Source organism: Hoplias malabaricus, chromosome 3, assembly GCF_029633855.1.
Source record: "Hoplias malabaricus isolate fHopMal1 chromosome 3, fHopMal1.hap1, whole genome shotgun sequence".
Classification (NCBI taxonomy): Eukaryota; Metazoa; Chordata; class Actinopteri; order Characiformes; family Erythrinidae; genus Hoplias; species Hoplias malabaricus.
The window spans coordinates 73,225,731-73,243,242 of NC_089802.1; the positions used below are offsets into that span (position 1 = coordinate 73,225,731).

The 17,512-nt window shown below is 39.8% G+C and overlaps 1 protein-coding gene across 1 annotated transcript; it reads right to left on the minus strand.

Annotated features, from left to right (window-relative positions):
- Positions 1-409: 409 nt before the first annotated feature.
- On the minus strand, positions 410-15,064 carry tbx19 (T-box transcription factor 19). Its single transcript, XM_066666078.1, has 9 exons — positions 14,722-15,064; positions 11,349-11,613; positions 7,909-8,043; positions 7,115-7,176; positions 6,289-6,350; positions 5,990-6,172; positions 4,875-5,010; positions 2,814-3,092; positions 410-735 (listed from the first exon to the last, which is right to left on the minus strand). The coding sequence occupies exons 1-8, from the start codon at positions 14,931-14,933 to the stop codon at positions 2,855-2,857; spliced, it is 1,293 nt and encodes a 430-aa protein (XP_066522175.1). The 5' UTR covers positions 14,934-15,064; the 3' UTR covers positions 410-735; positions 2,814-2,854.
- Between the last annotated feature and the right edge of the window lie 2,448 nt (positions 15,065-17,512).

The following is a 17,512-nucleotide window of genomic DNA, read 5'->3' on the forward strand; positions in this document are numbered from 1 at the left end:
ACCATGCTACAGAACGTCAGAATGGGGCTTAATTGGATAACTACTCCAACTAACAATTACACTGGGCCCTAATTGCTGACTAAGTTTCACTTTAATTTATCCTGTATGGAAGCTTCTCTTATTGTCACTTTCTCCAGTCCCTGATAATGGTCAGCTGATAAAGGCCAGCTGGAATCTTTTGACCTTAAGAGCCCCCCACAGACATAATGCAGTGTCCACAAAATGTTGGAACGAGCTGAAAGAAAATACGCTCATATTTTCCTGCTAAAAAGATTATTTCGAGCAGGCGTGTTACTCATTCAAGTTGCACTGCTCAATAGTAAATGGCAAACATCAGTGCTTTTATTCAGTAGTATTTATACCATAATTAAACACCTTAACAAGTTTAATGACAAGCAAAAGTATGTACACAGTAGCCTAGTGCAGGTGCTTTGTACTTTAGCTTAACACAGGATGTAACTATACTGCAATCAAGCAATATTTCAGACAGACAATGCACTGAAATCACATAAAGATTCACATTTCTTCTTTTGAAATGACGCAAATTCCTCACAATAACTGTTACACTTAATTGTACATGACAGAATATTAAGAAGAGATTTAGGACTATAAAAGGTCCAGAATGTCACAGGAGAGGGTAGAGATCAGTAGTGTGTTTGATGGCCATTTCAGTGCTGGTCAAAACTGGATTCACAAGCCTCTTGCAAAACTTCTGAGAATTATGGCATTTACAAGCTTTATAGACGGGTGAAAACAATTCAGTGGTCAAATCAAGTGCAAAACATGGTAAAGAAAATCTTAAAACATTAGCATATAAATATTAGCTCATAATAACTTCTACTAGTCGTTTATTAGAACTGCTTTATAATTTTTGTGTTACTAATCAACACTAAATCCATGCATTGATAAATCAACATTGCGACAAGGTCTTTATCCCAAAATCAAGTGACTCACTCACTCCCTCATTCAATCACTCACACATTCACTCATTCATTCACTCACTCACACATTCACTCACTCCCTCACACATTCACTCATTCATTCACTCACTTACTCCCTCACACACACACACTCACTCCCTCACACATTCACTCACTCACTCCCTCACACACACACTCACTCCCTCACACATTCACTCACTCACTCACTCCCTCACACATTCACTCACTCACTCTCTCACACATTCACTCACTCCCTCACACATTCACTCACTCCCTCACTCATTCACTCACTCACACATTCACTCACTCACTCACATTCACTTACTCACACATTCACACACTCACTCACTCACACACTCACAGATCAGCCAAAACATTCAAATTAACTCTTCATTCACAAACCATACAAGTGCACTTTGTAGTTCTATAAAAAAATGACTGTAGTTCCGCTAGTTTTGCTCTGCAAACAATTTTAACCCCTTTTCACCCTGTTCTTTACTGATCAGGACCCCCAATGAAACCCCGTAGGGCAGGTATGATTTGGGTGGTGGAACAGTCTCAGTGCTGCAGTAATGTTGACATGGTGGTGTTGTACTAGTACAAATATGTTGTCACCACAGCAACCAAAAGAAAAAAAATCCTGTGAACAGTGTTCTGTGACCGAAATGAAGGACTAGAAATTACTAAGAAAAACTGCAACAAACGATGAGCTACTGCCTCCGACTTTGCAGGTGAAACATTCCTGATAAACGAAGAGCCAAATGAAAGTGGATAATGTATGCAAAGAAACAGATGCACTACAGTCTCTATTTGTAGAACTACAACATGCACCTGTAAGTGAAGTAGATAAAACGGACAAGGAGAGTAGAAACAAGAAGGTGTTTTCAGTGTTTTAGCTGCTATGCATGCTCATTCACATACTCACTCATGTTTGGGAGTTAAACTACTAGAGAAGTTCCCACTAACATTTTCATTTGTGTCCTTATTTAATTTGTGAAGTGTGCATTCCATAACTAAGACATAAATTCTTACTTTACATGTGTAATGTGCAGCGTACTAGTTACATTTTAATTATTTAGTCTAAATTTTACAGTATATTTAAGAAGTAAGTACATATCATAATGCAGTCACAAGAATTATTGGAAAAATCCATTTACAACGATAAAAACAAGTGGAGCAAGCAAAGTCATCCTCAGATATGAGTTATTTTAATTGGTGTAAGCAGGTTTACATGTCTTGTAATACAAATGCACTAATGGGGATGTAATTAGGATTTCTGAGATCAGTTATAGTTTTTTGGTACTTGTTTACGTTATTTTTTCAATGGTCAGTGAGCTAGTCGTTATTTTAGCTAGTTAGTGCTTAGCATTTAGTGCTTAGTTAGGAGCCAGATAAGAGGTATTCTTAACAAAATAACCATGAGAACATCTGGGCTAAATGTGGAGGGGAAGGTAGATAGGGGAAGATATATATATCCATCACAAAATTATTAGCTAAAATTTGTTCTGTAGAATATTTTTGTCAAATGTTATTAGTTACGTAGTGTTAGCGTGGGTTATTTGTAATGTTATGTATTCACTGTCTAATTATGAGGTCCATTTCATTTTGGTTTCCGAGTCAACTAGTCAGCTGCCTATGTAGGCAATAGGGTGCAAAGCTCTGTAGTTTTTGAGGCATACCCCTAATCTGATAAGAAAATTATTACAACCATATCCCAACTTAAAGAGCTAATAAAGAATCTATCTTTTGTTAATCAATCAGAAAACTGGAGTATGTGCAACACTTGAGTTTGGGATATACTCCTCGGTAAAAGATCATGTGACTAGCAGTGTGCTGCAAATATACATCTTACACATTGAAAATATATTTTACCTTTCATGAGTGGCAGGACCTTCTGTATAAATCAAGCATGCTCAGAACGAATGGGTGGAGCCTGCAGACCAACTAACCCCACCCACCCTGTTATGATTAGCTTGCTCCACCACACCGTCAGTGCTGTGTGGCCCATGGCTCTGCAGGATAGAGCAAGGTGATGCAGAGGTGGAGCTTGCTTCTGGCTGTTCCTCCTGACACTGGGTGGAGCTCAGAGCACTCCCTGGTGGACTGGAGGACACATTGCAGCTGCTAACTGTCCAGAGGCAAGGGTACTGACTAAAGAAGCGCAACAAAAGGAAAGATTCAGAAATTACTCATTTAGAGAGGCATGTGTTGATATGTAAAGGTCAAAGGGCATTAACTTTGTAATGTTATATTAAGTTCTAATAATATTTAGCAACATATCTAATTTAGAAATGCACAATGATATTGGAATATTACTGGCAGGTGTTACTATAGAACAATTAGGAGATAGTCAGTCAATTCCTATGGAGTCAAAAAAGGGTCAAAAAGATTTTGAGATTGTAAAACAATACTCACTATAAACTGCATTTGAGCAACTACATACACGTAAAATTCAAATCCAAAAATGTGAATGCTCAAACTTAAAACAACAACAACAATAATAATAATAATTTATATTCACAAATTTGTAATTTGTGAATGAACGGAACCGGTTCAAGAATCAGAGTTCTTTTGGTGGAAAAGCGCTATGATTGGCAGCAACAAATCAGTGTTCTGATTGGTTAAACAAACCTCACGATCTGATTGGTCCAGCTAAAGCTTTCTTATTGGTCCATCAATTGGCCGTCAAAACAGGGTCTTAAATCCGCAACTGCAAATTAAGATTCACACACGCAGCAGAGAAGGTGAATGTGTGGATTTTTTCCGACACATTGAAAAACTCCCACTGTCACATTTGGAATCTCAAAAATGTTTGCTCTGGCACATTTTAAGCCATTTGACAGATACTGATTCACACATTCACAACATTTGATTTACAAATGCATATCTTTTGTACACATTTAAAACTTATTTCTATACATTACAAATCTTTTTTCCACATTTGTGAATTTAAATTATTATTATTGTTGTTTTAAATTGGATTATTCCAATACATTTCCATCCATCCATCCATTATCTGTAACCGCTTATCCAGTTCAGGGTCACACCTACGGACACTTTTTTTTTGGGTCGCCAATCCACCTACCAATGTGTGTTTTTGGACTGTGGGAGGAAACCCACGCAGACACAGGGAGAACACACCACACTCCTCACAGACAGTCACTCGGAGGAAACCCATGCAGACACAGGGCGAACACACCACACTCCTCACAGACAGTCACCTGGAGGAAACCCACACAGACACAGGGAGAACACACCACACTCCTCACAGACAGTCACCCGGAGGAAACCCACACAGACACAGGGAGAACACCTCACACTCCTCACAGACAGTCACCCGGAGGAAACCCACGGAGACACAGGGAGAACACACCACACTCCTCACAGACAGTCACCCGGAGCGGGAATCGAACCCACAACCACCAGGTCCCTGGAGCTGTGTGACTGTGACACTACCTGCTGCACCACCGTGCCGCCCTTCCAATACATTTGTGGATTTTAATTTTACGTGTATGTAGTTGCTAAAATGCAGTTACAAATTCGGTACATCTGTGAGTATTATTTCACAAGCTCAAAATCTTTTTGACCATTTTTGACTCCATAGATTACTATCCTGAAAGGTCTGCATTTCATTTACTCCAAAATTCCAGATATCAGCATAAGTACATGAAAATGTGCACATTACTCTAGAAGTTTTATAATGGTGCATTTTTAATTTATTATGTTTGCCTGAAAATATTATTTTTGACTCCCTACTTTTTGTGTTGTCTATAAACAATTAATATGTACTTTTCCAGTTACACGTACTTGACACAGGCAGGGATTTTACAGTGCAACAGGGTCAAAATCCCCCCCAGTGCTAAACATGCCATTCTTGTAGCTCACTGTGGTGGAGAATAAAAGTCATTGTTTGACTCTTGCTCTGGTTCTGACCTGCTGACTCCAGGTGAGGTTGGGCCAGATGGCACTGACAGCATTGCAGCAGGACCAGGAGGAGAAACACCTGTCCAGCTCTCATGACCAGAAAACACCTGCAGAGCACCTGGACTTAGACCCTCAGACAGACCAACTACAGAAAGAAAGATAGTTACATGATGAGTGAAGATGGAGATTAAGTGAATGAAAATAAAGGCTGGAAATGTTAACCTAAAATCATGTTTAATTTTCAGTCCCCAAATAAGACATTAATTCATTCATTGTTTGTAAGTGCTTATCCAGATCAGGGTTGTGGTGGGTCTGGAGTCACAGGGCGGGAATACACCCTGGAGGGGGCACCACTCCTTCACAGGGTGACACACACACACACACACCCTACCCCCCATGGACACTTTTGACTCGACAATCCACCTACCAACGTGTGTTTTTGGACTGTGGGAGGAAACTGGAGCACCCGGAGGAAACCCACGCAGACACAGGGAGAACACACCACACTCCTCACAGACAGTCACTCGGAGAAAACCCATGCAGACACAGGACGAACACACCACACTCCTCACAGACAGTCACCCGGAGGAAACCCACGCAGACACAGGAAGAACACACCACACTCCTCACAGACAGTCACCCGGAGGAAACCCACGCAGACACAGGGAGAACACACCACACTCCTCACAGACAGTCACAGACAGGTCCCTGGAGCTGTGTGACTGCGATACTACCTGCTGCACCACCGTGCCCCCCTCCATAGTAGACATAAGACTTAAAATTATTTCAAAATGTTTACCTGTAATCCTCTATTAAAATGTAATGACTTTTGCTCAGTTCTAATACACATTTTGATTCTCTGATGGTATTATCATGCACCAGCAGATAGGAAAAATGTTCACATTATTCATCTCCATGTCCACCACCCACATTTGTCAGACTTGTTTAAATAAAATACACATATATTTCAGCGCTGCTGTATCAAAAACCCTTTCTTTTTCTCTCACTTTACAATGTGTAACTATTTCATGATGAATGTGCGAGTCTCATTTACTTTAAACTTTAAAAATATTTTTGAAGTCATTTTGACAGAAGATTATAACCCCCCTTTCTCAATGGTCTACCTGAATTATGGCTGCGGTGGTGGTGGTGCAGGTATGGAGGTGGGTAGGGTGTGGCTCGGTGTCCATGTAGACCAGAGTAACGTTTATACCCATGGTGCGGGGCAAGGGGCAAACCTCCTGGGTAAGGGAAGTTACTGCTGCCAGACGAACAAAGCGAGTCTGGATTGGAGATAAACCATCCACCTGTAAACCACGCAAAATACAAAACAATCCATACCAGTTACAAAGTTAGATCTTCTAGAAAGATGAACCTAAACATTTTATTGTTGGTACCTTGATATTAAGCCAGAAAGACTTACAGTGTGGTATGCCAACATGCTGGTTTTCTGGAGGATGTTCTATAAGGTTCTTAGGATGACTCCTATAGATTAAGAAAAAATTCATCAAACTGCCTCAGGACAAGTTTCCAATTTTTTTAAATTCATTGCTATAAAACATTTACAAATTTGTACAGATTTCCATAATTATTTCAACACTCACTCTCAAATTGGTGATGGATAATAATACAGTTTTTTATTAAATAACAGTTGATTAAATAAAGAATATGTATTGCTGTTTTCTATTGTTTTTGTTTTTAAACCCCATTATCGTAAGTTAATATTTGTTAATTCCAACCCTCATACTGCCAATGGAATCAAGTGTAGTTTTTAACAAAATGTATTTAGGTTCCAGTGAATGAATGTGGGAGTAGTCATAACGGTATGAAGAGGAGTCATTGCAGACAGGGCACTGCTGGATTTGTGTTCTTTACTCACTGATAAATGAGGGTCAAAGAGTTAGCGCATGGCTAATCAGAGACTAGCCTCCTGATGATGATTAGCTATGTGTTACACCTCACACATTCTTCACCGTACATGCTCCAAATCTCTCACCCTCACTTCACACTGCCTCTCCAACAAGCTCCTTACTCATACACTCACTCAATTCCCAGCATAAACGTTTAATAATTGCTCGCTAATCACAGCTGATTTCGCACAGTCATGCTAGCTTGACTAGCGCTAATGCCTGCTATGATATGATAGACTGCGCAACAACATTGCTACACTGATGGAAATTTGAATAAAGCCAAGTTTCCAACAAATTCAATATATTTTCAATTGTAAATCCAATTTTTACCAAATGTACCTCTCCTTAGCGTCCAGAAAGGCCTTTGCAAAGGGATTATATTTTATCTTCAGTGCAGTTATCTGTGAATGAGATGATAAGTCATACTGATTATTAAACTGAATAGCAAAATATTTGATTTATTAAGCTTGAACATTTGAAGCACTTTCAAAATTGGTCTGCATATCTGAAATAAAATCCCAATAGAAAAGAATACAGCACACTGTGTGGTCTTTTAGCATTTTTATCATTTTGGACACATCTAAAATTCCTTTTCATCTATCTTCAGAGACTTAACAGCCAAAGCATTAAAATTACCTAATTGTCTTTACACTCATTGTCAATTTTTTCAGCGATACTGTAGTGCACACTGTAGCTCTATAATTTAAGGCTGTAGTCCACCTGGTGTTCTGTTGTTAACTTCTTTATATCTCTTCAGCAGTCAGGACCCTCAGTGGACCATCACAGTACAGGTAGTATTTGGCTGGTAGATCATTCTCAGTGACACTGACGTGTTGGTGGTGTGTTAATATGTGTTGCACTGTTGTGGTGTGGTCAGTGAGTGAGAGGGTACAGAGTTCAAAAGCTCTGGCAGTACTGCTTTGTCTGGTCCACTTGTAGCAGGACCAATATCGGGGTTCTGACTACTGAAGAATATGGTGAAAGCAGGCAAACAAATTATGCACAGCAACAGATGGACTATTCTGTAATTGTAAGCCTAGAAAGAGTAACTACTGGGCAATGAATAAAAACCATAGTTTATTAAAAGGAGATCATTTTAATTTGTGATCAGTGCGTGTGTGTGTGTATCTGACCTCCTCATTCTGGTAGGCTGTCACAGCAATGAATTGGGTGTCCGGGAAGGAGATGTTAGTGACCATCCTATGACTGCCCCCCACACGGACAATGTGGATCTGTGGCTTATATTTATGGAGAGAGTTCAGCATAATCTACACCAGCAACAAAAGATAGATTGATAAAGAGAGGGAGGGCAAGGGGAAGTGAGTGAGAGAGGCACAAACAGATAGACAGTTAGGGGAAAAGAGAAACAGACAGAGAGAGAGAGAGAGAGAGAGAGAGAGAGCGAGAATGTAAGTAATTGGATAATTGGACAATTCAGTCACAATATTCGGACATGCTGTACAGTGAATATTCATTCTGTCCAGCATTTAATTACCATATGCAAATTCATTAATTTGCAGAATTTTAGGCTTCTGGTCATATGCTAAACTTTGGGTACCTCTGGTTTTGTTGATTTTCCTTGTGACCCCTCCTCTATACAGTACACACTTAAAAAGAAACTGCAGATTGTTGTGCGAAGTTCTTTTTTTCCCCTGGGATTAACATAGTGGGAAAAAATAAACTATAAAAATATATAATTTTGTGTTGCATATATCCTATAAGTTAAATTCAGAAGATGAATTGAATTGAACTGAATTGAATCAATGCAGTTTGTCAATTCAGAATTGGGCATTTAACAAGATATTAAGAGTTAGATGCATGAAAATAATGATTAGATATGCATGATAAACACAGAGCACAACAGAAGATGCAAATTCAGTGTGTTCACTTATTTTTCACCTTTAAAAACATGCATAAACTTTTGTGCATGACTACATATATTTTACACATCCAGACATGCAGACAGAGCGAGTGAGTGAGAGGGTGAGAGAGGGAGAGAACAAACTGTTTTTCATTCTAATTGACAGCTTTACTTCACCTTTCACCATGGTGATGACTGATGAGGGCCAGGTACTCATCTGCATGGCTGGGGCAGGGGAGAGAGGGCTTTGTGTGTATGTGTGTGCGTTCTTCCCCTCCTCTACTGATGCCGTTTTTTTTTTTTTTTTTTTTTTTTAATATTTTGCTTTTTTTGGCCTCTGAAACATCTAAGGACTGATGGCTAAATTAATTTTTGCATAGAAAAAACACACAGGTAATTACCATAATGTACAACTAACCACAGCAATTATTTCATTTGGAGCCCCCGGTTTCTCTCTCTCTCACTCTCTCTCTCTCTCTCTCTCTCTCTCTCTCTCTCTCTCTCACTCACCCCCTCTCTCACCGTCCTCTGCCACTTGCCAACACTGCATTTAAAAATGCCAGAGAAAGGGGAGTGGAGAGGGAGGGGGTGATATTGCAGTGTGTCTATGGGATGGGGGGGGGGGGCGTTCATGTAAATACTAGCGATAATTTTCCAGCAGGAGTCATACTCAAATAGGAGCCGCTCCTCACTGGAGCACCTCTCGGGGGGCTCTCCGATGAAAGCCCCCGATGACTGGGCCTCCGGGGACGGAATGCTGCCGTCTGAACGCAGGAAGTGCATTAAACGGGAAAAGTGGCAATTAAGAGCTGTTTATTCCTGTTTACATGCGGGCCCTGCTGAACAAAGGGGCTCCATAGGTGAAGTGGACGCCGAGGAGAGCACTAATTGTATAAATGCACACTTGATATTTCCCAGGCAGCAGCAGACGGCATGATTAGAGGCAGCCCAAGGCTCCTAAAAGCTCCGCATGGAGCACATGGAGTGGCCTGGCTAAGATTACGCACCCAGTGAGGCAGACAAAGTGCTACACCTGTACTCAAACACACACATGGACACATACACAATGGCTCTGACTCTTTCATGCTGGGCTGAGGTTGGTGTGGTGGGCTTGTTTAAAGCTTAGGTAGGGGAAAGGGTACGCAGAGTAATGTAACTACTATGTCCAAGTTTGGACAGCTCATAGGTAGTCAGTGCTACTTTGAGTTGCACACATAGCACTCTCTGAACTGATGGAGCACTTCCAGTACCTTTAGGGTGAGTTTTATTTATTTATTTATATATAGTTGCGCATATACAGTGCCTTGCTAGATACACAAGGATGCTTCACAGTCAACACAGAATGCCAGTCAACATTCAATCCACACACAGATTGGTGAGAAGTGGCAGCCAAATGTGCACAGCGTGCTGTCAACCAGGAACGACCGTCCACCTGGAGGACTGCATCGGGCACTAGGGGGTTCACCCAGGATAGCGGCAATCTATATCTGGGCACAAACACCATCAGATATTAATTCACACACCAGGACAGATTGAAGTAGTCAATTCACCTAACCTCCATATTTCTGGACTGTGGGAGGAAGCCTACTCCGACACTGGGAGAACATGGAAACTATCAGACTTGATCCCAAGATGCTAATCACCAAGCTCTAATGCATCTATGTTGGAGGGGAATCTGTGATCCAAAACTATTCGTTCAACACCACCACCTGACCTCAGTAATGTTCCTGTGAATGCGTCAAATTCTCACATGCACAAGGGAGTAAAGGTCAGCGTAGGCATTACAAACGGCTATGAACTGTGTTCATCTTTCTATAGCCATCATTCAGTTTTTCAGCTGTTTGTGCTACAGTAGCTCTTCCGTTGGGTCGTACTCCCCTCATGCATCAGTGAGCACCATTGACATCAATAAATACTAATGACCCTGTTGCCAGTTCACCTGTTGCTGTCCCTTGGACTACTTTGGTAGGCACTACTCCCTGCACACAGGGAACACACCACAAGGGCAGCCATTTTGGAAATGCTCTGGCAAAAACCATTATGCCTTATATATCACAGTCCTTGGCAGACGATACATTGATGGGATGAAAAATGTGAACACATAGCAATGATATACTGGATTTTACATTTGATCATTTTTCACATAAAAATATAAATTGATCAGTGTGTGATTGTTGGAAGATGATTATTTGAGAGAATATTTATCACACTGCATATAAATGTATTCTAAAAATAAAAGTCTACAATTATGATTACAGTAACAAATTTTGTGGGCCATTTTCTGGGCCAACAGCAAAGCAGTTTTATAAATACATAAAATACATATTCGATTCATAGTAGTAAGTGAATAATTTAATAACAGACAGAGGCCTGCAGTTTAAAATAATGATATAATGTAAAATTACTTTTGTAAAATTGAAGGATAATGTAATATGTGAAGAATACAAAATCTTAGAACTTGCCACTGATTCCACAGTTAAAACCACATATTAATGGAAACCAAGGAGAAGAATCACCCTGTTGTGAATATGTTGCTTTTGTAATGTCACAAATAAGACATCGTATATATATATATGTGTTAATCTTGTGGATAAATGGCTCAAACTAAACTCCTTTTCTGCTTTTTTATTGCAGACTGGACATTCTGCTGTGTCCAAGAAAATGACCACAGTGACCACAAATAGCAGATGAACTCAACACTGATTAAAGCACCTGTCCTCCTCCGTTGAGCTTGTTGGTCAGTTTGACCTTGCTGAACGACACGGGGGCCTTCATCCAGTGGGCTCCAAAGTTGGGGGAGTCTGGATGGATGTACACACAGCTGTGTGTGTGAGGCTCAGGTTTTCCTGCGGGCACCCACTCGCCGTTCACGTACTTCCAGCGATGACCATCAGCCGGACTGAAGTCCAGCAGGAAGGAGTACATGGCGTTCGGGTCCAGGCCAGACACACTGACCTTTAAGACCGGGAACATTCGTCTAGAGAAAAGACAAATCGATGTAGATGTATCACTGACACAAATCAAAGGAAGGTTTTAAGCCTAAACGCTTGTTCATGCTTCTGTGTCTGTATATGTGTAGACATCATATTTGCAGTTGTTAGACATGTTTCTTTAATCCAACATGAACACAGATACTGATATAACATTTTGAAAACTTGGTAGAAAGCCCTGCACAGCTACTAAATAATAATAATAATGATAATGATATATAATAAAAATAATAAGTCATAGTTTAATATGAGTTTAAAAACATTAAGGCACTCCTTCTTCACTGTTGTTCAAAGACTTTTGCCAAAAATAGGGTTTTCTTTGCCAGACTTTCCTAACATAGACCTGAAAATTAATTTATCAGAGTTTTTAATCCCACACATACAGATTTTAGTCTGTTCTGAGTTTTGAGTTGTTCTTCTCGTGGTCAAAAGATGGACAGAAACAGCTGTGGATTTGTTCAGAGCCAAAGCAAGTGTAAAAAGAGAGTCGAGAGGTACCTTACGCATTAAGCAACGGAACAGAGCTGTAATTGTATGACTGCAACGTGCACCTATATGATGAAATAACTTCATAAAATAGACACTCAGGCCGCCATAGTGTGTTCTCTCTCTCTCTCTCTCTCTCTCTCTCTCTCTCACACACACACACACACACACACACACAATTTTCTCTTGCCAAAAAGTATAGGTTCCAATAAAGCTTTGTGAAGTTGTGCATTGAGCAGATCAACACGACACACACACACACACACACACACACACACACACACACTGGTTGGAAACGACTTGTTTTACCAACTTCTTCGTGATTGTTTTTTGGACATAAAATGAGCTGGAGTGGGGCTGTTGGGGAACATGTAAATGGACAGACACCCACCTGCAGCGCTGACCTGTAACTACACAGCCAACTGGTCAACACACCCTTCAGCTTCACACAGTACAACAACAAACCCATTCAAATAAATTAAACGCCTGATCCAATAAAGCCAGCCAATAGCTGCAATCACAAATAGACGGATTGATTTCGACACGCACAGACAGACAGGCTCCTTTTAGACAGACAGACAGACATACTGACTTACTGACATACTGGTGGAGACAGACAGACAGACTGAGAGGGACAGAGAATCATGAAAGGAGACGAATAGAGACATGTATAGAAGAACAGAGAGAGAGAGAGAGAGAAGAAATATAATATGAAAAAAGAGACAGATAATTGGACAGATATATATATAGAGAGAGAGAGTGAGAGAGAGAGAGAGAGAGAGAGAGAGAGAGAGAGAGAGAGAGAGAGAGAGAGAGAAGCATGGACCTACAAAGTTGGAAAACTTTTTTCTAAATTTCTAAACGTAAACCTGTCAGATTTATACGTCAGAGCACTACTTTCATCTTGTTTATTATTTTAAAAGTAAAATATATTTCTTGGTGATTTCAGAGAAAAAGTAGCAACTTTAATTATCATCAGTGTTATCACAAACAGGATGTATCTAATTTTCTGTAATAACTGCACGAAAAACTTGATGGCTCTGGGCTTTTGGGAAACAGCTCATTCTGGCAAAGAATATTACATAAAATTACGTAAAAATAATGATACCTTAGAAAAAGACATTATTTATATCATAATTAACATTTTGTGCCTTTCATCAATTTTGCTTATGTTCAGAATTAAAGTTAATATCTGAATTTGAATTGTAGAAATAGTTTAAATCAATTACATTTAAAATCCTATACATTTGTAAATTAACCAAAATCTGCACAAAATTCGGTGTATGTTGCACAAATTATTTTGATATTTATTCAAACATTTGATATATTTATATTAAATATTTTATATTTATAAAGTCAAGAAACTGGAATTGGGTTTTTCATAAAAAACAAGCTGCTGAGAGTCGTTCTAAACGTTTATTGTTAAATATTTCCATATTCAATATATTTATAATTACAATTACAAACGTCTGAAATCTAATAACAGCTGAAATGCAAAACGTCATAAACGCTGTAATAAAACAGGTTACAAATAGAACGTTTTTCCTTTTTAAAAGAGCCAGCTATTATAGTTAGCATAGGCTATTATGCTTCAATTTAATTATACGCTATAATACTGTTGAAGATAATCGTCTAAGTGCCCAACCTATGAAAAATGGATCAGTGACAGATGTGAAGTATATTGCTTTAATCTAATTGATGAAATTAACGTATTGCAGAGAACACATTTCAGTATTTTTTAACGCACAATTCATTGAAATTAAAAACAACAACAAAATAATAAAAATAATAAACGTGGCAAATGTAATATTTGTTGAAGTGTGACTGCACGTGGGTGTAAATGTGCTTTATAAGTGGTTCCAGAGCCCTTTGTATTAAATAAACCTGTGAGATAAATATCTGAACGTTTATTTTGCTTGTCCTTTTTGTAGGAAACGTATTAGACAGAATAGACTGACTGTAGTCGTGAGGAAATATGTTGAGCCAAGTTCTCGTGTGTTCTGTGCTTTGGAACGGACCGTGGTGTCCAGTCCAGTTATGACATACGACAGCTTATTTCCAGAGAGTAAACGGTTTAAAAACAACGTGAAATGAAGGACTTTGGGAACGTCCATTAGACATTTAAACCCTCGGTCAGAGTGAAAGTTTACACGTCTTTTCATGACGACTTTCGCAGTCCTTTACAAGACGTCTTTTCTGAATGCCGAACCCCCCATTTTAAAGGTCACAGAAATGTACGTTTAACAGACGTTGGAAAGATGACAACATTTGTAATAAAACCGGAACAACGAATGCTTTTTTTTATCGATCATTGTAAGTCTATATTGCCCCAGTAATGAACGTCTTTGGGCGCCTGAAAGTTTATTTCTTGTCTGAATAAAATCAGTTAGGGCGCTTCTGAGCAAGTTTTAGTTGTTTTTTCTGAAGATAACTAGGTATTAGTATAATTTTAGATATAATGTTACTAGATTCTAAATTCAAAGAGAGAAAAAAACACTAACGCACTAAAAGTGACCGGTGTAAAAGTAAGTGGAATGTGTTCTTTGATGTTTATTTGTTTCCGGTTCATCAGTGCACCGCGTTGTTATAGGTGTTTGCTTTTGTTGTACCTCCCGTTCTTGGTGACGATCATCTCGTTTGTGACTTGTTTGAACTTCCTCCACAGCTCGGGCTCCTCCAGGTTCACGCGCAGCTGCTTCTCTGTCGGGTCACCTTTATCGCGCCCCGCGCGCAGCTCGCTCTCCACGGCGCGCAGCAGCCGCGTGACGCAGCAGTCCGCGGGAGCGCGCGCGCCTTTGGCCGCATCACCCTCCACCTTCATCAGCCTCGCGCGCTCGGACACCTCCACTGAAACGCGCGCACACTTTCGCCGAGCGTCCCGGAAACTATCACAGACACAAGTTATCACCAGCCTCAGAGCTTCTTCATATAACGCTGTCCCTCTTTTTGCTTATTTCTCTCTCTCTCTCTCTCTCTCTGTATCTCTTCCTTCTGTTTCTTTTATCTATTCTCTTCCCTGACAAATCTCTCTTTTCTCTCAGCCTTTCATAGACTTTTTATGGACCCATTGCGCTCTCTCTTTCTCTCTCTCTCTCTTTCTGCCACTCTCCCTTTCTTTCTATGACTTTCTACAGGTCTCTCACTCACACTCTCACTTTCTGTCTTTATATGACTTTTAGGTCTCTCTCTCTCTTCAGTTTTTGTTGTATATCTCTTTTCCCTTCCGTTCTCTCTCTCTCTCTCTCTCTCTCTCTCTCTCTCTGCCGTATGAACCGTGTTAAGTCTGAGCTTGTGCCTTAACTCACCAGAGCGCGAGGGGTATATCAGTCCGAGTCACGTGGGCAGGTTTAGGAGCCCTATGATGTTCATTTGGAGATTGAGCTCTATCACTGAGGAAGGAGCTGCTTTGTATTGACTTCAGAAGTCACTGGTTTCACAACTCTTTTGTGTTTAAGTCCATTTAAAGCAACATGTTTCTCAGTGTAGACTGCAGAGAGCCTCTCTGTAACACGAGGTTCAAACGATCATTTGCAGCCTTTTCACATTCTTTTTGTTACATTTCTATTATCAGATGTTCTTCGGAAGTTTGAGAAAGGTACATTTAAAGGTCAGAGAAAACAGAGAAATATAGTCTACATTGTCATACACATTTTTAAAAATAGCAAAAAAGAAAGAAAGAAAAACGCGGGAAACTGAGGCGTAGCGTTATTAACACGTTGTACCGTCCTCACGGACATTGATCTAACTTCCCCATGTCCTCTTTTATCTAAAACAGCAATTCGTAGACAGAGAAATCGTGTTTGTTCGAGGGAGATTGTTTTTATCTGGTTTTGGATTTTAAATATAGATTCACTCGTCACCCACCATTTTGCATCACTTTATAGAAACAAGCTTTTTCTGTCAGAGAGATTAACAGAATAGAGATCGAAAGAAAGGGCTTCTGGTCTGTTCTATGTGATGGAGAAAGAGCAGTGTTAATGTCTGTGTGAATAAAATGAGCTGTCTTTCGCTAAATACATTAAAAATGTAAAAACAAACAAACAAATAAATAAATATCTTGAAATGACATGATTTAACTCCATACTCTAGAACTACAAACTGTAATTTCTATTAATTTGTTCATCTAGCAAATATTAGAGATACATTTCACCTCATAGAACCAGGATATGATGCACCTCTTATAAATCATATGATCAGTTTAACCCTAACCCTAGACAATTTCAATAAATAAAGTTTTCAACCAAATTTGATAATGCAGACAATTAGAATGACCAGTAGCCAGTAAACAAAAACAACAACAACAACAAAAAAAGAACGTCAGATTACCGAGACTAGTGGTATTTACTGTTTACCCAAAGCACCACATAAAACCTCATACCCAAGGAAAAGTACTGTGAAGGGAATGACAAAAAAGATGTAGTTAAAAACAGTGAAAAGACACACAGTTAACAAACATATCATACCAGGAGTCAATAGGAATTGGATTTCCGTTTTTATATTTATTCATATCCACACTTTTAAAAATGGCTCTTCAAGGTTCTTTAGTAAAGACAGTGGTTTAAGATGACCTCTGCTGTTCAGCACCACGGACAGTTCCAAACACCTAGAAATTTGCATGCAATCGTACCACTGTCTCCGAACACAGAAATGGCTTCAACTGATAGAACAGTAGTTCTTTAAAACTGAATCAACACTGACTGGAAGAATCAAATCATCAGCAGATGGAGCTTTTCATGTTTATCAATGTTAAATAGATCCTGACGCAGTTAATGTCAAGCCGCAATCAAAATCTTGATCTTTATCTTGTTGGTTCATGTCCTGTAGTACTATTCATGGTGCTATATCATCCATAATATAGAACTTTTGCATCTTTGTAATCTTTAAAAAAAATGTAGTGACTGTTGATTTCTGTAAAATGCCTTCTGACAGGTGATTACTTCAGTGGAAGTTTGAAGGACTTGAAAACCTCTTTATCCTGATCAGGATCGTGATGGGGGTGGCACGGTGGCGCAGCCACACAGCTCCAGGGACCTGGAGGTTGTGGGTTCGATTCCCACTCCGGGTGACTGTGAGGAGTGTGTTGTGTTCTCCGGGTGCTCCGGTTTCCTCCCATGGTCCACACGTTGGTAGGTGGATTGGTGACTCAAAAGTGTCTGTAGGTGTGAGTGTGTTGCCCTGTGAAGGACTGGCGCCCCCTCCAGGGTGTATTCCCGCCTTGTAACCAATGGTACCAGGTAGGCTTTAGACCCATCGCGACCCTGAACTGAATAAGCAGTTACAGATAATGAATGAATGGAACAAAACAGGGCATCTGGAGTAAACCTGCACAGACACAGAACTCACCAAATTCCTCAGGAAGTGACACGAGGTGAGGTTCGACACCCCCTACCATGCCACATG